Source organism: Heteronotia binoei, chromosome 9, assembly GCF_032191835.1.
Source record: "Heteronotia binoei isolate CCM8104 ecotype False Entrance Well chromosome 9, APGP_CSIRO_Hbin_v1, whole genome shotgun sequence".
NCBI classification, from domain to species: domain Eukaryota; kingdom Metazoa; phylum Chordata; class Lepidosauria; order Squamata; family Gekkonidae; genus Heteronotia; species Heteronotia binoei.
This window is the reverse complement of record NC_083231.1, coordinates 98,751,765-98,774,763: the sequence shown is the minus strand read 5'-3', so window position 1 is coordinate 98,774,763 and position 22,999 is coordinate 98,751,765. Positions and strand designations below refer to the sequence as shown.

Here is a 22,999-nt window from a genome sequence, read left to right as displayed (position 1 = left end):
ATAATAGACTAGAATAACATAGAGGAACAAGAATAGATGGAGGAGGGAGGGAGGGAAGGAAGGAAGGAAGGAAGGAAGGAAGGAAGGAAGGAAGGAAGGAAGGAAGGAAGGAAGGAACCATCCCAACTTGAAACAAAATGTGAGGACAAAGTTGCTCTGTCACTTCTGCAAGTGCTGGAAAGTAGTTTGGAATTATTTGTAAACAATCTTAGCTTAGCAGAAGATGGTTAGGTAAGTAGGTGCTGGAAGTGGCAACACTCATGGAATCATGGATATCTTTGGAAAACATGTCAGCATGAAAATGCTTTGCTATGTTATGGAGATCTCATGCTCTACAGATCACAAACGAAATATGACCTATGAAGCCTTGATCTCATATAGACCTAATCCTAAATCAAAGTCATGGAGACCTTGTAACATTACAAAGGTACACACAACTCTACTCAAGAACATGAGGATGGAGCAAAGAGTTTTGCATATTTAATGGGAAACTTTCACAACTGTAAATCAATGCTAAGCAGTTAACCTAAGATGAATGATGGTCATCTGATTGTATTTGATCAAAGTTTTTCAGATAATGGCAGTGCAACTTAGATTGGTTAGAGTCTTAACAAGGTTGATACAAGAAAAGATGAATAAATTCTGAGATACAAAAAGTGGGTAATGTGGAACAGAACTTGGGCAGAGTAGGAGGCAAAGAAATAAAACCAAGATGGTAACAGAATTTTCAACTTTTTTGCGTTTCCTCCCTTTTCCACTACAGAATCATATATTTCACTCATATTGTTCATCTTTTGTAGTTCTAAGAGTGCTTTTTGTTGTATTCCCACAACTGAATGAATGGAAACTAAGCGTTCATACATTTCCCCATTCAATAGCAAATGGCTTTGGTGTAGAAAGTTCTTGTAGCTTCTGTAGAGGAGGTGAGGGGGAAACCCCCCACTGTGTTCAAGTCTTAAATCTGTTTCTTGAGAACAGACCCTCTGTGTACTATGCCATTGTAGCCTTTCCTCAGCTCAACTGAATTACACACACTCCAGTAAATGACCCCAGCAATCCCGTAGTAAATGGCCCAGCAAGATAACAGCATCAGGAAAATGAATCTCCCTTTCAGAAGAGTATAACAACAACTTCTTTTTCCCAAAAGCTATTGCTGTTCAATAGTTTGCTCTTATTATTGAGACATTAGCTGCTGAACAACCTGTGTGGACAGATGTGTCTGACCTGGAGTGTGCTTTTGTTTTGTAGGAGAAAGCCCAGCATTTGCAGAGGACTCTTGCTACTCAAGTAGATAAATCCACACAGACTGAACTTGTAGGCCATGATGTAAGTCACTGTATTAAACAGTTTTTCTTTTTATCTTCTTTGTTGATATGCAAATGTCTACCAACCTCTCTTCTTCAGCTACTGCTGTGTCTGTATGTTGATACAAAAGTGTGTTGCCATCCATCTTTTCACTGTTAAATGATTCTCAAATGTCTTCTGCAAAGGAAAGAAAAGATAATTATAGTTACCTGCCAGCATACCAACATCCTATTAATTGCTTGTTTTACCAACAGCTCCCTGAGATAATCCCTAGAATCTGTACAAGGAGAAACATAGAGAATATTTATTAGTGGAATCTGAAATCTTTCTTATTATTTTTTTTTTTTTTGCAAAAGCATTTACTTACTTATTAACAACATTAATGAAGTTATTATGTTCGTAATCACCAAAGCCGACGCAAGTAATTTTTATATTGTGTTACATAATGAAATCTGAAGAAGTTGATGAAGAAGTTTACATTAATATTTTAACTGTTGCCTATCAGCAGGGGATGTTGCCAATAATTTAATTGAAAATTAGAATTTTTTTAAAAAAAATATCTTGGCATGATTCTGAACTATGACTATCAGCAAAAGTACTCCCCCCCCCTCTGCCAGAATGATTAGGTGCTCTGACTTGCATGTGCATTGTAACTTGTCTTGGTAATCATGGTTTGGAGAATCTAAAAAAAAAACTACTGCAGGAGCATCCGTCTATTATCTTTCTCCAATCATAAAATAAATCTCTGGCTTTTGATGCAGCTTCCATTGTGTTTCTGAGTGGTTCTGCATGGTTATGTTGCTGCGTATACTGGATTTTATTTAATTTATGTTTCTCATGGTTGTATTTTATGGAATTTACTCTGTTTCATGTAGTGGGCACTAGCTTCAAAGGATGAGACCTCTTTGTTTTTCTTTTAAGAAGAAGCTGTTGTTCTTGTGACTGTAAAAGGATGGGTCCATTTGTTAGTTTGTGGTCATGCATTTTCCATGTGGAGGGCGGTTCTGAGGAAGACAACTTCAAAGTATTATTGTTGTGAATTTCCATCTCCATATTCTCTGGCAGTTCTGTTGAGTGACAGGACTATAGTGTGCGAATATCTGCCTGCCTGTCTGTCTTTCTATTTTCATTCACATTTTGCTTTGTCCTTTGTGCACCACAAGATCTCAAGATTGTCCATTTAAAATAATTAATAACGAAGTAATACTGCCTTTAAAATGACATCAGGCCAAAAAAAAACATCACTTTGATAATGTATGTAGGCCCCAATCCTGAGAAAATTATTCATGCTTAATTTTGAGTAAAATGTTTTGGATGCAAAGCCTCTGTGGAGCACCTTTTTTGTATTAGCCTCCAAGGCTGACAGAAACAGATATGTTGAGCATTAAACTTACTCGTTAACATATTTTTATATTGTGCTCTCAACTGAGTTCAATGACGAAGTGTATGTCATCACTCTTCAACCATATTGGCTCCCAGCGCAGCTTAAAATTCAAATCCACCACTGCATGCAGTACACGCAGTGGTAACAATGGAGATCATTGCTAGCCTTTTAAAAAATCACAGTAGAGCAGGGCTGATGGGCCTCCCATGGAAGGATCCTCTGTATGGAAGTTGTCATCATGGAGAAGCTTGATTATACCTACCAGCCTTCCTTTTCCCGCACATTCAAGGTCAAAATGTCTCCATGAAAAAGTTGTTTGCTTCAGTTTTGCATATATTCTTGCAATGCTTCCTGTGCACCCAGTTTGATGTTTTGCTATGTACTATACTACAAGTTTAAGGTCAGCTTGAGGTCATTTTTCCACCTAAGCAGTGGCAACATAAATAGACCAACTTCTCAAATTAATCAATTATTTGAAGTAACCAATGGATGTTATCCTGTGGCTTTATTTTGCTTCATGACTTACAGTATTTTTAAATGTTCTTTTGCGCCAGCCAAGTTTCCAGCAATCCCAGTGCCAAATCCCTAGTGCTTCATGGTCAGAATCTGCAGTTGTGTCACCGTATGGTCTCCTCATACAAGTTAACAAACAGCCAGCTGTGCATATGTCTTGATGTCACCAAGCTTAGCCAATTTATATTATTAAAGAAACCGGGAAAAAAGACAAAGCCAAGAATATATCATTTGAATGGATTAAAATGATGCTTTCCTACATACAGACTGGGAAAGTCCATTTTAATGGCAAAGTGAGGGTAGTAATGCCAAGAGTTGAGAACTGCTTTTGGTTCAGGTATCTCAGATGTTCTCCCCCAAATCAATCTCTGGATCCCAGCAGGGAAATCTTAATATTCAAGCAGAAAATTCTGATTTCTCAAACAGATTTTGAATTTAAACATCATGTATGAACTGGAAATTATGGATTTATGAAACAGCATCTTAAAATGTTCTTTGATCTGTGTTTCAAATGGCGTTTTCGCAAGATGGAGTGTCATGAAGTTTTGATGTCTTAAAAATGCTTTGGATGAATTAACAAGAAATTACTGTAGGCTGGATCCAAGGGAACCCTGAGCATACAGAAGGCTCATGGAAGAATTTTATGCCTGACACTAGAATGGTGTGTCAAAGCAGTGAAATTAAAGCCAAAGATGTCCTTGTATTGCTGCAAATGCTTACGCAGCCTCTTATATGTGGAGGTATGGGAAACAGGTTAGAATTTATTAATTATAGTATTATGTGATCTCCCGCAAAAGTGCTTGCAGAAAAGTTTACATAATCTCACTGTGTCTGTTTTCCTTCCTCTCACTGTTCTTTGGGTCAAACTGTCTTTGCTGAGCTGGGCAGCTCTTGAAGTGCCTAGTGTAATTCCTAAAATATGTCCTATCAGCCACACCCTCTTATGTGTCTGCCTGGAACCTGAATCATGTCATTATTCACAAAAATGTGTCCCAGATTATGAATATGCTGTGACCATAATGTACTGATAAAGAGAGGAAAGAATTAAAATGAGGGAAACAATAGCTTCAATTAACAAGAAAGGGGTTTTTGTGCAGGTTGTAAAGTGGCTGTCCAAATGGCTGCTGTCTGAAATATTCCCTTCCAAGGTATGTGCATCAGAGCTGATTTACAGACAAATCCAACATCCCAGCAAAATCCCATTTACGTGCAGCAGTGTGTGGGTGTCTGCACGAATGGGGGGAAGGGGAGAGGATGCTATCTCAAACGTATACTAAAGAATCAGTGTTGTTTTGACTTTCTTCACCCTCTTCTGTTTCATTGAGAGATCAAGGAAAAATGTATTTGTGGTTTTGAAATGAGGATGGAAGATAAAGAGAAACACTCAGGTGGAAGTGCTGCTGGTAAAGAGCAGTTCTGATTTCTTATTTTTTTAAACAGTATATGGTGGAGTATATGAATTCTAGTGTTGAAGTAGAGCCAGTCCACTGCTGCCTTAGAAGATGCTTGGATTGTCCTCGATCCTTTCCACAGCAGTGATACAGCAATATTTGTAGGTCATTCAGGGCAACATCTGTGCCATTACAGGTCTTTAAGGCTTCTGGGAACTCTGGGGTGTCCTAGAACAGTTCGAAAATCATCAGTCTACAAAAACAGAGTTTGTGAAGTAACTCAGAGATCTCACTCACTTAGCAGTGAAAGACCATAAATGGTCTCATGTGGCATTCTAAATATATGTGATACCATATGTATTTATAGGTGATACAAGGCAATAATGTGGCATTTATACTGTTGAGTAACCATGCATAGAATTCTGCTGTATGTTATGATTGATTTGACTGGATTGTGCTTAGAAGCTGTTTCACCTGAACAGCCCATTTTTCCCCACCGGATCCACATGAAAATGAGATGGGAAGGTGTTTGAGGATTTTTATCTTTTTGGAAAACCTTTGGCTCAGGCTAAGCTCTGAGCCTGTTCTGGATTTCAAAAGATCATTCACTGAATCTTATCTCAGTGGTAGAGCTTTCAGATTTGGGGTTATTTCATATATGAAGACAGAGGGGTAATTCATGTATCTCCAAAGTTTAGATTTTTTTTTAATGACAATAAGTCTGCTGAGAACATCAACTATTACAGAGGATATCACTGCCATATATCCTGTAAATAATGTTTTAATTTTTTCTTCTTCTATCTTCAGTGCTTATAGCACAATACATCTATAGGAGCAAAAAGGATCCAAATGCATAAGAACCATACCCTTAACTTTTAGCATCTGTGTCCATTGCTCATTAATATTTCCACAACATTCTGCACACTTTGAAACATTCTAACAGAAGTGTCCACAGTTTCCTATGTCTGATTATTTTCTCATGAGGATCGACTGGAAGCAGAATATAGACAGAGTGATTTAATAATAGCAAACGAATTTTCATGACAAACCTAGAAAATGTCATGGAAGGGGGGAGAGTAGTTGTGTATAACAGAAAACTCTCTGCAGTTCATAAGTCTACTGTTCCCAGAATGCTGGTAAGGGAAGCCCAACCGTGGGGCCTAAAACTGATACACGTTTGTATTAGATAGTTACAGATGGATGGATAGCTTCCATAGAATCACTTCTTCTGATTCACAGTGTTGAGTTATGTTAGGGTGGTTTATCATTTAAAACAGCTTTAATAGGTAAAAGACTTCAACCTCTTTCATAAATCTCTTTCTATCCTGGGATCTTTTTAATTAGATAGTGGCATACATTGGTGACTTCATACATCCAAAGATCTACAAGCTTTAATCACAGTAACACAATTTCATTTTAAAAATTTAAAATGTTATTTATATACATAGCAATAGGATCATTCCAAACAAACAGTTCCACAGAGTATTCTGAAGTACATTACATTTAGCCTGTACCTATTTTATGTACCATCCAAACCTGATTTTCCCAATATGTATGCTAATTGTGAGACAGAAATTATGCACATTTACCAGCAGAGCCTCAGGTCCTTGCTTGCTTTTCTGGTTATTTATATTTCTTTATCTGATCCTAGCAAGCATGTTGTCATGTGAAGCGATAAAAGGGAATTGCTAAATTTCTGTCCCACTGCAATCAATGAAGGTTAGGTGACAGCTATCAGATATCTTACAACTAGGTTGCTTCACCCACAGCTGTTTCAGAGCTATGCGAATTTTCAGCAGTTGAGTTCCTAATCCTATAATTGAATGATGAACTACAGATGGACTAAGTTTTACTACTGCTGTTGATGTAGATCTTTAATTAGCATAAGTATTAACATAATGAACATGATTGTGCCTTCATTCAGTCTGTTTTTGATAAACGATTCCTGTATTATTAGCATTAGTATTTAGGATTCTTTTACTGCATACCATCTCTGTGCAATCTGTGGAAATTCCCTGATTGCCTATACTGCAGCAAGGTTGCCAACCTCCAGGTGGTGACTGGAGATATCCCACAATGACAACTGATCTGTAGAATGCATTGTACTATAACCTACTGAGGTCCCTTCCCTTCCTAAAGCCCACCATCCCAAATTCCACCTTCAAATCTCCAGGTATTTCTGAACCAAGAGGTGGCAAGACTATGCTGCAGATAGGTACAGTTGCAGAGATAGCCCTCACAATCAATAAGTGCTGGTGAATGCCATTGAATGCCTTTTAATGCTGTGGAAGGGGGGGGGGGTGTTATTCCTATGCAACCAGTTCAGTGTCACATTTCAACAAAATGAGTAGAGAGGAAATGTCAATCTTTTTTTCTTCCAAAGCAGCATACAACCATGTTCAACACTTTGATTTATACAAAGAATGGCTACAGCATTGCGTTCAATCCAAAATGTTTGAATTAGTCCTTATTTGAATACCATGGTTAATTATGCATATTTAATAGTTCTACTTATTCCAGAATGTTAATCGTTTTGCAGAAACTCTCATTTCTCTTGGTTTCTTCCTTCTCCAGTAATTTGGAGAGATCTGTTAGCATTCTGTCTCATTCATTTACATTGTTTCCAAGCACATCCCATATTCCCCCCTTTTCCTTAATAATTCAGCCTTGATTAATCTTCAGGGAATTTGAGAACATGGGTGCCAAGAAGGCAAGCTTTTACAACAGTAAGATGAGGGTTAATTTAGAAATGATGACCTCCTAGCAGTGGGCTTGACATGGCAACTATTCCATCTCAGATTAGGTAATTCTCACTGTATTGTCTCAGCTTCCAGAAAAAAACTGTTGTGTTGGGATGTTAAAAGCTGTCCATACAAGTGTCCCACAGCATGGCCCCAGCTACCATGTGGAACTCTTTAACATGACTTCCATGCCCTTGCTCTAATATTTACACAGGCCCCTGCACATGTCAGGATCATACTGAAATCCTTCATGTTAGACTTTGGTCTTCACTTAGATAGACTGGCAAATAGATTCCATTCTTCTTAATGTGCATCTTCACTTTTTTCATATCTCTGTTCTTTACCACCAATCTACCACCATTCCTAAATAGAAACTCTCTTTCTCTCTCTCTCTTTTTTTTTCGCTAACAAGGACAGTAGTGAAGTAAAAAACGTTGTAAGCCGGTGAGCTGTTTATCAGGGTGTTCTAATAGGCCACTCGCTCTCTTCCTGATGAGTATTACTACAGCACATTTATGGTCAGTTTGCTTGTGGTTGCCTGGAAAGGAAACAGAGTATCTCATCCCTGCCACCTGACAGAAACTCTGGTTCGGCTGTGTATTGCCAAAAAATCACAATGTTTACATATGATAACATCTGTTCCTGCCATTTTTAATCTTCCCAGCTGTTGGCAGCAATTCTTCCTCATCTTTCATATGTATTATAGCAGTGTTTTCAGTGTATAAAATATGCCCAATGTGTCAGAATGTATGTGTTTGTACAATATACTGTACATAATGATTAGGTATACATTTATTTGTTATTATTATATACAAAATTTATATCCGGCTTTTCAACTCAGACAGGACCGCCAAGGTGGCTAACAAATAAAACTGGGGCGTTATGAAACCTACTGTAAAATCACTTGAAACCACTAATCAAACATGTGTAAAATTAGCATTTAAAACATAGGGTAGGAAGGGGAGGCCATTAAGGAAACACCAAATAAAACAATCTTCAACTGCTAATGAAAGATAGTGATGGGAGAGGACAGATGAAAATCTCCAAAGGAAGAAGTTCCACAATTTTAGAACCCCTTCTTGGGTAGCTATCTGTCTAAACACTCAGAAGCTGAGTTGGTGTGAGCTAGCTCACAGTATTTTAGCCTCTGGCTCACACTTTTTGTCTTAGCTCAGGAAGAATGGCCCCAGAGCAAACCAACCTATGCAGTAGTTCACAACTTTAAAGCCAGCAGCTCACAAAGTAGAATTTTTACTCACAGGACTCAGGGGACAACTGCAGCAGGGCCTCAGAAGATGAATGTAGTGGTCGGGTAAGTTTGCATGGGAGTGGCTGATCCTAAGGTATGCCATACATGGCTTTAAAAATCAGCACCAGGCACTTGAATTGAGCCCAGAAACAAATTGGGAGCCAGTGGTGATAGACCGGGGCTGCAGCAGTGTGGGACCTATATGACCTAGTCCCGTCAGCATTCTGGCTTCCAAAAAAATACAAAAGCCTCAGGAGGAAGCTGCAACATGAAACCTGAAATTACAATCGTAATAAATTTCCACAGAAACAATTCTGTTGTCTATTTATATTATTCTCCAAATACAATAAATGATTCATACAAAATTATATTATTCTTTCAATATAATAAATGATTCATACAGAAGGCATAACAATTATTCAACTAAATATTTAAAAATTTCTGACCCAAATAACTGAACCCTGCCCTGCTGGCGTATATCTGTACTGGTTCCAATTCATAATGATGTTGCATGGACCCCCATTATAGGATTAGAATTTTATATAGAGATTCTCTCTCTTCCAAACACTCCTGTGAACCCAAAAATGCTGAAATGTTGAGATGAATAATTATTATGTCTTTTTCATGAATGTTGTATGAATCATTTATTATATTTGGAGAATAATAGACAACAAAATTGTTTTCACAAAAAATTTATTATGATTGTTATTAGTAATTTCGGCCATGAGCTTTTGTGCTGTATTTCAGCATTCTCTACCAGCCAAAGTTTCCAAACATTGTTCAAGTTTAGGGTTTCCAGGACCAAGTCAGGAAATATCTGGAGACTTGGGGGTGGGGCCAGAAGCAAGGTTGCGACAAGTACAATGGAACTCCAAAGGGAAACCTGGCCATCACATTTAAAGGGATTGTGCTGCTTTTAAATGCCTTCCCACCAATGGAAGTAATGGAGGATGGGGGCACCTTATTTCAGGGCTCATAGAATTGGACTCCCTAGTCCAATATTTTTGAAGCTTGTTTTTTTTCCCAAAGGAAAGGCACCAGATGCTATGCTGAAAATTTAGTGCTTCTACCTCAAAAAGCAGGGGGCCCCCAGCCCTGGATACTCACAGATTGATTCTCCATTATACCCTATGGGAACCAGTCTCCATAGGATATAATGGAGTGCCCAGCTGACATCCCCCTCCCGACTTTCTGATAACCCTGAAGTGGAAGGAGGGCCTCCAAACAGGGGATCCCCTGCCCCCAACTGGGGATTCTCTCTGCAAACAAAGAGAGAGCATTGTATAATTTTTCGTAGGAGGGAAATTTTTGGAATACACTAAACATTGTTCAGTATAAAAATTGTTTTGGTCTTATATACATTAGTAAAAAACCTCACGGAGGGTTCTATATTTATTTGCCTATTTATACCCGTGAGCTCTCTATCTTGACAGACATCCAACTGGGGATTGGCAGCCCTATTAAATCAAGTTGGGTAGGTTAATTGCATTACATTGCTAGATTTGAATCCAGTACTACCTTACAGCCCAATGAGATTTTTAGGATATAAGCTTTTGAGAGTAAAAGCCCGAGGGAGCTTTGTGTCTTGAAAGCTCATAACCTGAATACCTTGATGGTCTCCAAGGTGCTACTGGACTCAAATCTAACTGTTCTGCTGCAGACCAACATAGCTACCCTCTGAGACTCTGTTATATAATGTTCCTTGTTTCATTTTTCATAGAAACTCTAACTGCTGTTCTATGCTGCAAATGACTGCTGACTTTTAAAGCTGTATAGTCTCCAATGTTTCCCTAGTTTATGATCATCCGGGCAAGATGCAATCAAGTTAAATTGGTTTTTATCTGTCTACTAATCAGTTTCTAATAATATTTAGCACTCTGTAAAGATTGTACACATTATCTTGTGGTCCTTCCAACACCTCTGTAAGATGTGTCCATCATTATCTATGTATGTAAAAGGGGGTGTAAAAGCTAAGAGAAGTGGGTTTGCCTAAAGCTTTCTGGTCAGTTTTTGGCAAAGATGAGATCTGAATCAAGGACTTCATTCTGCCAGCCCTGTCTCTTGACTACACCAGCTTTCCAGCAGCTGACCACAAATTACTAAACCATTACACTTTATATGAAATACAGCCAAATTTCCTTTGCAGTAGCCAAGCAGTTGGATTCTGACTGTAACAAGAATGACAGCTCTAATTCTGTGGATTCTCATCAATTCCTCTTGCTTACCTTTGGCACTCTCTTTCTCCCCCCCCTCCCTCTCCTCCTCTTCCTCTCTCACTCTCTCTCTGAAAAGTCCCTATGATAATCATATCTCTGTATACGTGTGTGTGTGCACACATACACACACATTTAAAGAGGGGGGAAGTCCCTAGGATAATCACATCAATTGGAAAAAATATAATTAGGAGAGAACTGAGTATATATAAGGAGTACTTTAGTGATTATAATTATAGCATGATTATACTTATTCAATCATTTATTATTGTTTCTTGCTTAAATATTTTTAATTCAGCCTTTTTAGCGCACAAAGCATCTGTAAAGCAAATTGCATTTTATGTTTGTGCTACCAGTGATGCATGCAACTTCATCTTTGAGACTTCATTTATCATTTTCTTTTTTCCCTTTTTTTTTGTCTTCCTTTTAAAGGCCCTGTGGAATTCTTCCTGTACTGAAGGTTCAATTTACAAACCAATCAGCATCTCATTGGTACCAGCATTACTTAATTAAAATAAAGAGACTTGGATACACACCCATTTAGTTCACTGATTTTGCCTATACAAAGAATCTGTCCTTGCCTCAGGTGTTCAGCTGATTTCACCATATCTTGTCCTGGGACAAAAAGTCTTATTTGGTATCAGACAAAAAGTATTTCCACTGTTCTTTGCTGCATTAACAAATATTTTATTAAATTATTACCAATAAATTATTATGATCGGATTTTACATTACCAAAATAAAATAATTATTCCTTCATAATGGCTATGGTTGTATTATCCTTGGTTGGTGACAGGGGGGAATGATCTCATATTCCATATTTTTACCTGCAGGGAAGTGGTGTTAACATTGAAGGTATGAGCAAAATCCTTAACAGCAGTGGTCTCAAGGGATGAGCAGTGCCCACTGCAAAAATTTCTGTGGTCCTTCTGCATCATTGGATGATGCATTTGTCAGAGGAAGTGCCTCCAAATACACAAGGTTTGTTTTAGCCAAGAGTGTTCTGTAATACAGTCAATACATACTTGCAGTTTATTGATTGTGCACAGTTATATCCTAATGCCCCTGCCTGAATAGCCCAGGCTAGCCTAATCTCATCAGATGGTCAGATTGCAGGATTGGCTCTGGCTAGTATTTGAATGGGAACATCCAAGAAATACCAGGGACACGACACAGAGGCAGGCAATTGCAAACCACCTTGAAGTGTTTCTTGCCTTAAAAACAAGTCTAGCTTGCCACCTAGTGATGCATAATGCTAAAAGATTATGAAGATTAAAATTTCAGTCTGCCAAGCAATCTTAGGATCTTCTGGCTTCACTACGCACACTGCCATACAATAATTAACTATATCCTACTTTTTCTCCAAAGAGTATGTAATATATGGGGAGTGTCCCATTTCTTTTCTTAAAACCGTTCTGAGAAATAGACTAAGTTAAGAGAATACAACTGGCAAAAGCAGGGATTAAACCCCAGGAATTACCAGTTCATTATTTATGTGTTCTCACTAGTATTTATGTGCATCACATTTTTACATGACTCTTTCTTTAAGGAGCTCAAGACAGTCATCCCACCTCTCTCACTTTCTCTTCACAAACACATTTCAGGGTAGATTAGTCGGAGAGAGTAAGTGTTCCAGGGACATCTAGTGAATTTAGGGTTGTCACCCTCCAGGAAGTAGCTGGAGATTTCCAGGGATTACAACTGATCTCCAGGCAAAAGAGATCAGTTCACCTGGAGAATATGACCACCTTAGAAGGTGGGATCTATGGCATTATACCCCATTGAAATCCTTCTCCTTAAACCCTGCAATTCTCAATCTCCAACCCCAAAATCTCCAGATATTTCCCAACCTGGAATTGGCAACCCTAAGTGAACTACATGGTTGAGAGCAAATTTGAACTCAAGTCTCCCAGACTCTTGTTCAACACTTTAACCAGTGCACCACACTAGATCCCACTCTAAACACAATACTAGCTTAGTTTAATGCAGCAACAAATCTCTTGCTATCTATAAGTTTAATTCTGCCCATGTTGCCCAGTTTGGTGTAGTGGTTAAGTGTATAGACTCTAATTTGGAAGAACTGGGTTTGATTCCCACTACTCTGCATTAAGCCAGCTGGGTGCTCTTGGGTCAGCCACAGTTCTCTTAGAACTGTTCTCTCAAGAGCAGTTCTCAAAAGAGCTCTCTCAGCCCCACCTACCTCACAGGGTGCCTGTTGTGGAGAGAGGAAGAGAAAGGAGATTGTAAACCACTCTGAGACACTGAGTGAAGGGTGGGGTATAAATCCAATCTCCTCCTCCTCCTTCAGAAATCTGGAATTAAACTGGACATTGAACTGCCTCTCTGATTTTGCTAGCCCATTGTGTTATTTGAGGAAGGGGAAGGGTTGCATGTTGTCAAGCACCACAAACTCTGTTCCTCTGTGCTCATCTTGTGTTTCTGGGTTTAGCTATCAAGGGTCAGAGGACCTCTCTCTGCAGTTCAGATTTGCCCCATGGGGCTCTAGTTGCCAGCCCCTCATGGGGTAGATCCTACCCCTATCCTCCCACTCCACTGAGCAAGGTTAGAAGTTTTCTTCTAGCCTTAGGAGCCTTTCTCCAATTTAAGCCTGAACTTAGGCTGGAGGAAACCCCCTTGGAAGACGGATGAATGCACCACATGAAATTTTACTGAAGCAATACTGATATTGCCCCATTCTTACCTTGTCAGGAAGTGCCAAATTGGCTGATAGTAATGAATAACATCTATTGAATGTAAAGGTTGTGGTGGTTGACTTGTTCTTTTGGTTTCAGTGGAACTTAGTCATGAGCAGCTTATTTGGCTTGCTGAGAAGTACAATATTTCATTGCTGGGTTTCAAATTGCAAATCTTTATTGTGTTCAAACAAGCCAGCAGGTTGGAATGAGTGAATCAGAAGCTATTCATAAATATCCTGGTTGCGATTGTAATGTGTATTCTCAGTGCAAGGTAGTGACGGTGATGTATCTTTTCATCTGTCTTCATATTTATTTATTCCAGTTCATTTGCTGCTCTCCTAACTGGAGATTCCTATTTGACTTGAGAGTCTGTTGTTTTGTAAAGGTATTATTTACTTGCAAAAAGCAATTTTGATTGTCCTTTTTTTTTCAGCCTCTCCCTCTTTGCTGATCTTTCTGTTTTTTCACTTCACAATATTTAATTAATGCTGTGACTTTCTGAACTAAATCCTACACTTTCCCCCAGTCTAATAATTAAATTAGTGACTAATAGTACACCCATGGGGAAATATTACTCAGCTGGATTTCTTCCCTTCCCTTGCTCAACATGACTGTTGGTATCCTCAGTGGATCTGCTACTGTAAGCTCAGAACAGACCCATAAATTAAATAGGCCCAGCTGGCAACTGGTCTATCCCATGGGAGTAAGGCAAGCTAAACTACATCTAAGGCATCCCTGATAGCTAGCTGCCCACCCCATTTCCTAGAACATTTGCTTATATACTTGGATTTGTCTGGACAACCAGCTCATCAGTAATAAAATTGCTCCCAACCACTCCAAGGCTGCATGCGGTTTCATGAACTATCAAGCTCGAAGGATGTTAACATTGTGAATGTCATTACAATGCAAATCTGGATATAATATTGAACCATTCCTGGGATAATGAGCTTAAGCAACAATTTCTCAGTTCTAACCAGTAATCCTATAACAATTCTGATATATTTAATTCCATACTTACTAATCTTATACTTTCCCCCCAGTCCTTGCATGATAACTTGAACTAATAATACACAGAGATTTTTCTTTCCCAAGGGTTTTATTAAAAAAAAAAAAGTAGAGAAAATACAGGTAAAGAAAACCAGAAGTGGATGAAGAGGGAGAACTGGGTGCTGGCTGATGGCCATTTCTAAGGGTAGTTGATGGCCATTACAGTGATATGGAGAGTAAGTAAGAAGTCACTTGTACTAAAAATACCTATGTGATATGGTAAGTGTCTTTTTTTTTCTATACATGCACAGATAAGAAAGATAAGTCCACTGCATGCAGGAGAACCAAGAGCAGTGTTTTGACTCAGTGCAGTAGTATGAATCTCCTGGAAGTCTGCACAGCTTGTGAGACCCATTCTGATTGGCAAAAGAGCACTTTCTTGGAATGTAATTGATATGCACATTGGAAATTTATACACAGTACTAAAATGCTTGAAATGTAGAAGGTCCTCTACCTCAAAAATGACTGGAGGTCATGGCCTCTGCCTTCTCCATAATCAGATAAATTATGTGGCTGCTGATTTGATAGATGGGCACTCTGTACATAACTAGAGATGCTTGCACTTAGAAATGATCTGGACCTACCACTTAAAACTGCCAAGACCAGACTCAAATGAAGATCTCCTTCTGGCTTTTGCCATGGTCTGGTAAGATGACTTGAAATGCAGAAGTGAAATAACAATGCAGTCTGGTAAAATGACTTGAAATGCTGAAGTAAAATAACAGTGTTTCATCCAACATTCTTGTCCATACAACTACTTTCCATTCATTTTTCAATCCCATGTCTAGTCAGTTTGGTGTGGTGGTTAAGTGTGCGCACTCTTATCTGGGAGAACCGGGTTTGATTCCTCACTCCTCCACTTGCACCTGCTGGAATGGCCTTAGGTTAGCCATAGCTATCGCAGGAGTTGTCCTTGAAAGGGCAGCTGCTGTGAAAGCCCTCTCAGCCCCACCCACCTCACAGGGCTTCTGTTGTGGGGGGGAGAAGATAAAGGAGATTGTAAGCCGCTCTGAGTCTCTAATTCAGAGAGAAGGGCTGGGTATAAATCTGCAGTCGTCTTCTTCTTCAGCAAGGACACTTGTGCATATCTTGTTTTCTCTGGGATATCAAGAGGTGGGCATGATGCATTCCTCTACTTCAGTCACTTCCATGTTAATGGATGCTCTCCCTATAGTTCACCCAAGTTTAATCAATAAGGGCATTCGCCGTGATTTATGTTTACTCCATAGATTTTTAAATAATGTTGTGACTTGCACAACATTTCATTAAACAAAAATAATAACATTAAAACATACAACATAAAATCTATGAAACCAAATTTAAGTCTAATCAAAGTGAGATGGCAACTATTCAAGACAGTTCATCGTGCCTCCTGCAATGTGCTAAAGATAGGTGGTAGTTAATAGCAACCAATTTTCCAATATTCGTATGCAAGTGGGCATAGGGACAGAGAGTTAATTTTTAGTTACTGATATGAAAACCCTACATCCCACCTAGACTAGTTCTATATCCCACCACTGGTACATGTACTGCCGGGTGAGATCCACTGGTTTAGAGGAGGAATTGAACACATGTAGATTTAGAATAGTAGAGGGAGACACTTTAATATTCCTATAATTGCTTTGAAGCGAGGTGTGTTTAGGAGAAGCAAAAGGGACCCAGTGGGGGAGACTAGTGAATGGGAGGTTTGTTTGCCTACAGAGAGACCTGGCTCTTGTGGAAGCCAACACAAAGTCATAAGATTCTGGGCTTGCCTCACATTCACATTTTTAAGTAGGGAAGATTGGAATTTGGTCAATATCAATAATTATAATGGTTCCCAAAGACAAAATGCATGTACATGAGGCTACTGTGAATGGTATTTGTGTTAAAATCTCCTGTAGTTGTTACCAAGATTAAGGCAAGCGCAATAGGTTATGTGACAGAGAAAGTAGGGAAGATAATCCAACAGAACAGACTCACCATTGTGTCATTCTGTGTATATCAGATAGATTTTTTAAAACTGTAATTTAGGAAAAACTGATAAAATGGGGCTATAGCTTCACATTTAGCCTCCATTCTATAATGTGTATATTCTACCATTGAATTTTTTGACAGTTCCACATCATATACCACAAGAAAGTTTTTACTGAAGTACTTCCATTGTAGAATTTGTTACATGGTATTTCCTGGAAATGTTCCCAATCTCATCAGATCTCAGAAGCTAAGCAGGGCCTGGCAAGTATTTGGATGAGAGCCCTCCAAAATATACCAGAGTCAGGAGATGGAGTCAGGCTATCAAGCCACTTCTCTGAATGTCCTCCGTGCCCCAGCAGGAGTCATCAGAGGTCTCCATGACTTCCGGGCATGGTGTAGGGGGGAGGCACAAATGCAAAAGTGAAAAAATGCAAGAACTGCACTTTATCTAAAACTGGGAAGCTATGAGAATAATACTTTATGATTCAGTGTCTTTCAGAATGGAAACAAAGGTTATGGTTTGAATATTTCAAAGTAAAGCAAACTGTTGAAGCCTCTATGAAAGTTCCGCATATAAATTATCATGCACTGATTTTTAAAAATCGTTATTATTAAATGATGGAATAACCAAAAAAATATGATGTAGTAGAATGCATCTGGGCAAACTAAAACCCCAATAAACTTTCTTAAATGCATGCTTGCTTTATCAAGAAGATATGAAACAATGGGAGTTAAAATGAAGGAGACATCCCACCATCCTAGCATGAGGTGAGAAATGGTTTTGGCAACCATCCATCTTCATAAAATGATGGGCATAAGTGTTCTCTCAGCCTTGGATTACATCAGAATACATTTCCTTTGGCTGAAGAGGTGAAGGTGAGTGGTACACTATAATGTTATATTTATGGATACAGAAGTTTCTGAAGACAGAAGCTGTATTGGTAGATGACTTATTATACATTTCCCTCTCTCAAGGGTACCAATCTGTCCAACAGAATGGCTCCTAAACATCAGCAAAATCTAAGAGAAAGATTACAACTTCTTAACTGATTTCACCTGTAGAATATTGATTTGAATGCTGACTCAAGTTGCTGAAATCCATGTTTACCTGAAATAAGGGGCTGAATTTTTATTTTTTACTTTTGTGGAGGGAGGGGACTAGCTGTGGGTTCTCTGTTATCATAGAAAAGGAAAGGTCCCCTGTGCAAGCACCAATAGTTTCCGACTCTGGGGTGATGTTGCTTTCACAACGTTTTCACGGCAGACTTTTTATGCGGTGGTTTGCCCTTGCCTTCCCCAGTCTTTTACACTTCCGCCCCAGCAAGCTGGGTACTCATTTTACCAACCTCGGAAGGATGGAAGACTGAGTCAACCTTGGGCCGGCTACCTGAACCAGCTTTCGCTGGGATTGAACTCAGGTCGTGAGCAGACAGGCATGGCATCACTTCCTCATTTTTCCCAGAATTAATTTTATGTTTTTTCTGATTGCACCCCTTCATGTCCTCTCATGGAATCCTGCCATTTAACAGGACATACCTGCTAAAACATCTTTATCTCCCTTCCTGCACATTTTAAACCTCATTAAGGGGGGGGGGCAGTACAGGGAAAACAGCAAGTAGGCTTGAAGCTACAACTTGTTCTAAATATTTCTGTCATGACTCTTGCTTTTTTTAAAAAAAAAAAATCATGATTTATTGACCAAAGGTTGTAGATAAATAGTATGCAATGTAATACCTGAATATTGTTCATTATGCAAATAAACCTCTAGATTTGTATCTTTTGATAAAGGGTGGGCTTTTAAAATTGTTAATGATGAACATACTATGAAAGTGCCTCTAGGCTCTTTCTGTCTTAAGGATGGTAGCTGAGCTCCTAAGCAAATGCTCTTAGAAGGTCCCTTGGAACTGAAAGAACATATCTTCTCATATAAAAATTATTAGGATTGTTGTGCTAGTGTAAAATTCTTCTTTTCAACCTTAACATTTATCACCTCTCATAAGGGGGTGGATCCAATCGTGTCCCATGTAGCCTCGCTTCAGAAAAAAGCCTCTCTGGATTGGAGGAAGGCTTTAAATTAAACATGAGCCAAAAGGAAAGGTGGGATGTAAATATTTTAATGAATAAACTTTGCTCAGTGGAGTGGTGGGATAGTGGTAGGCTCCACTCCAATATTCTTTAGAAGATATAAAGTGTAACACTTAATAGTGTGTTAAGAACTTTCCTATGTAAACAGAGCTACATTTCTGCTGTTATTGAAATGGATGGATGACCAAGGTTTATGGATGATTGACAAGTGAACTGAGATTGTAGCCTATACATTGGCAGGATTGAACATTCGTTTGCATAAAAATGACCTAAATAAATATAGGTTAAACTCTATAAAGTCTTCATTAGTAAAATCTCAAAGGTAAGAAAAAAAAATCCTGCATCACTGGTAACATGTTGGAAAAAAACATGTTCATGTTCCAAAGAGAATTTGTCCTCTTTCCTCCCTTGACATTTTCAACTGTGCAATGTGATCCAAAATCTAAATTGGGGTCCCAGATTTCTGGCATAAGATTCCTAGCTGTTGGATTCCATTTTAGATTTTAAAGAGCACCTCTTATCTAAAATGCAAGCATGGTGCAAAGCCATTTAATGATGTTGCAAATCATCATTTGCCACATAAATGTTAAAAATCAATGAAAAACATAACAATGGGACTAAAATGAATCTTCAGAGAACACTAAAAAGTTAATATAGAGAAAGAGATAATGATAAGCATGCGAGGCTTCAAATGAAAAGTCTGTTTTGGTAGAGTCTGCCTAGAATAAATCATTATGGATTTTGCCACTTTTGCCTCTTTATTACTGAGCTGTCATCCTCTGATCTTTTAAATTTAATTCCTCCGAGATTGACTGATTTGGGTGATGAATGAAACATACTCCTTTTTTTATTTTACTGATTTTGACTTCAGAAGGTCAAATTTATATAGCAGTAACACTGAATTAATGTAGAGCTTAATATTCATCCCTCTAATCTCATCTACAAATTTGTAATTTTAATGCCACTCTGATATATTATGCCCGGTTCACACATGGATTGCAGCACTGAGACTGCAGGTGGTGAATGCCAGCTTTGAATGTCCTTTCATCTTTAAAAAAAAAGGCCTCCAATCCATGCATTCATAAAACCAGCACATCAGACCCCCCCCCCCCGCTTACTGTGACAGATTTCTATTTACAAGAATTTTTTGTTAACATAGGGGAGAATCCCAAACTTTCAACCTGTATCAGTTGGGATGGTGGCTCAGTAGTAGTAGTTGGGATGGTGGCTCAGTAGTAGAGCATCTGTTTGGTAAGCATAAGGTCCCAGGTTCAATCCCTGGCATCTCCAAGTAAAAAGGTCCAGGCAAATAGATGTGAAAAACCTCAGCTTGAGACCCTGGAGAGCCGCTGCCAGTCTGAGTAGACAATACTGACTTCGATGGACCAAAGGTCTGATTCAGTATAAGGCAGCTTCATATGTTCATATGTATCTGTAGTCTGAGTCTTGACCACAATGGCCCAGGCTAGCCCAATCTCAGCAGAACCTGGAAACTAAACGGGGTTGGCCCTGGTTAGTATTTGGATGGGACACCAGCAAGGAAGCCCAGGATTGCTATGCAGAGGCAGGCAATGGCAAACCACCTTTGAACATCTCTTGCCTTGAATTTACAACTGCCAGGTCTGGGTTGCTAAATCCTTGGAGGTTTTGGTGGTTGAGCCTGGTAACAGCAGGGTTTGGGGAGGTGAGGGACCTCAGAAGGTATAATTCCCACAGAGTCCACCTTCCAGAGCTGCTGTTTTCTCCAGGAGAACTGACTTTCGTACCCAGGAGATCAATTGTAATAGTGGGATATCTCCAGATGCCAGCTGGAGGTTGGCAATCCTACTTGAAAGCCATAAGCATGGCCATAACTCAGCTGTGACTTTACAGCACTTTCCACAACTACCTGTAGTCTGAAGTGGAATAGTCCATTCTACTATCTCAGCATTGTTACTATTTCATTCTCTTGTATATGTAAATGAGCCCTGTCTAAAAGCTGTGAAGAGCTTATGAGGCACTGTAACATACTTAAGGTGCCCTTAAAAATAGGAGTGTCCAAACTCATTGAAGATAACCATCTCTCTTTGTGTAGTAGCATATGTGATGAATTGATTTTACATATTTATTGAAGACATTTCTAGCCCACCTTTCTCCAGCGAAGAACTCAGGGCAGCTCAAGGAGGAAATCACAGCTACTGCCTGAAACTAAGGTATTTGTCAGACTGTTCATAAATGTTTGCTGTCTACCAAGCTGTGTTGACCGTTGTGTATTTAAAAGAACCCAGGATAGTATGGCATACTTACCTTGGACCTAAGTGGACTCTTCCCTGGATTTGTACTGATTTCATGGGTTTCAGGAAATTCTTTAACAAAAGGAGCATTCTAGTATGTATGTATGTATGTATGTATACACACAAACACATCCTAGAATGCTCTTTTTGTTAAAAGAATTTCCTGAAACCCATGCATATATAAATTTCTGAATATATGGAGTGCAGAGCCTGGGGAGGGCAAGATTCATGAAGAGGACAGGCCTCAGTGGGATATAATGCCACATTGTCCACCCTCAAATCAGTCATTTTCTCCAGACAATTTGTAGTCTGAAAACTGACAGTAATTCCGAGAGCTCTCCAGATCCCACCAAGATTAGCAGGGAGAAATAGGAAGTGACGTAATAGGACTGGGCTTTAGGTGGAGGTAAGCAAGGAAGAAGTGGGCACAGGAGCCTGCTGAGCTACTGGCACAACCTGTAAGTAACTCTGGGACTGAAGGTAGGAAAGGTGATGTTGCCCCCGTAATATTTACAAAATGGCATGCTTCTTTCATTGCACATAATCAAAAGCAGCTGTATAGGAATTCTCCTCAAAGAAAGAATAGCTGGTAATGGGATAGTTGTCCATCCTCTAGGACTGGCTGAGTGCTTCCCTTTCCCTACCCAGAGTGGTTTGGACCAGAAAATGAGCCCTGGGGTCCAGTTGAGGAGAATTACTGCTCTTCCTGTGCAGACCTCAAACATGTCTCAAGTGGGAAAGTGTGGTGTTAACACAAACTGATTACATAGTTAGAGACTTAAGAAAGTTTACTGATACATTAAGTACCTTTTATGACACCTAGTACAGCAGCCCCGTGGCACAGAATGGTAAAGCAGCAGTACTGCAATACTGTGGTCTGAACTCTCTGCTCACAATCTGAGTTTGATTCCGATGGAAGCTGGGTTCAGGTAGGTGGCCCAAGGTTGACTCAGCCTTCCATCCTTCCGAGGTCGGTAAAATGAGTACCCAGCTTGCTGGTGGGAAAGTGTGGATGACTGGGGAAGGCAAGGGCAAACCACCCCGTAAAAAGTCTGCCGTGAAAACGTCATGAAAGCAACGTCACCCCAGAGTCGGAAACGACTGGTGCTTGCACAGGGGACTTTTCATGACACCTAGTAGTTTTAGCCTGGGGTTAAAACAGGATTTGTATTAAGAATATGATATCAATTTTCCTAGTTTGGGCTGTACGTTTTGCTTTCCAATGCACCTTAAACTGTAAGCATATTTAAACTGTAAGAGCTTAGAAGGATATTATCCCACTAGTATACATCACACCCTCTGTGACATACATAATGCAAATAATGGAAGCTGGATAGATTATCTGGATTTTCATCCTTGACCTGCTGCTATCTATCTGGCTATCCCAATGAAAATATATATGAGCACTGCATGCTGACTGTGAACTGTATATACAATTTTAATATTGTGCAGCTTTAGAATTCATTTATTCATCCTCCCCCTCCCATGGTAATGGAGATTTCTTCTTGTTAAGAATAAAACAGAACATTAACATTAATGATACAATAGGAAGATGGTACATGAAGGTAACTGATTGTAAAAGGGATTTGGGAACATTAACACATTGTTCAGGAAAAGGGGGGGAACACATCTAAAGGTACTGCTTCCCCCCTCCCCATAAAAGCATTGCACAGAAATATGAACTGATAACTGATGATAAATTCCCAACAAGTAAGGTTGCACTTTGAAGCCTGATTATATGCAGTGCTAGTTTTGTGACTGGGAAAAAGATTTGAACTCATTTGAAGCCATTAGGTAAGAACTTAGGGCTAATTCAAACTAGCCTTTGTAACAGTTGCTCACTCAACAATCAGCGTCTCATACCTAAGAGTTTTAGATAAGCATTGTGCTTGAAGTAACATCTACAGAAATCTCTGTTGGTGGGTTTTGATCAATGATTGCTATATCTTGCACATGTCGATGATTACTTGGTGAGTACGGAACACAACAAATTTATCCTTCCATTTCCATACTGGCTCACCTCCCACCCCCACTTCCCCTTCAGCATTTCCTGCCACCTTCTTGTGGCCTCTTCCCTCATCTTTTCTGGTCCCTTAGTCTTTACCTTCTGGTGTTGGCCACACAACATTGGGCGCTGCGTCAGGAAC

The 22,999-nt window shown here is 39.3% G+C and overlaps 1 protein-coding gene across 3 annotated transcripts in view; it reads left to right on the top strand.

Annotated features, from left to right (window-relative positions):
- The window catches only part of CCSER1 (coiled-coil serine rich protein 1), an 892,842-nt gene that overhangs the window by 484,441 nt on the left and 385,402 nt on the right, over positions 1-22,999 (top strand). Inside the window, exons 8-9 of one of the 3 annotated variants that reach the window (XR_009555820.1) lie at positions 1,249-1,326; positions 11,229-11,382. Coding sequence is in view for 2 of the 3 variants with exons in the window: in XM_060247056.1 (XP_060103039.1) it covers positions 1,249-1,326; positions 11,229-11,309 (159 nt within the window). In the remaining variant the exon portion in view is untranslated. Of the gene's footprint in view, positions 1-1,248; positions 1,327-11,228; positions 11,558-22,999 lie in introns of those variants that run through there. The other 2 variants (XM_060247056.1, XM_060247055.1) reach the window with 2 other exon arrangements.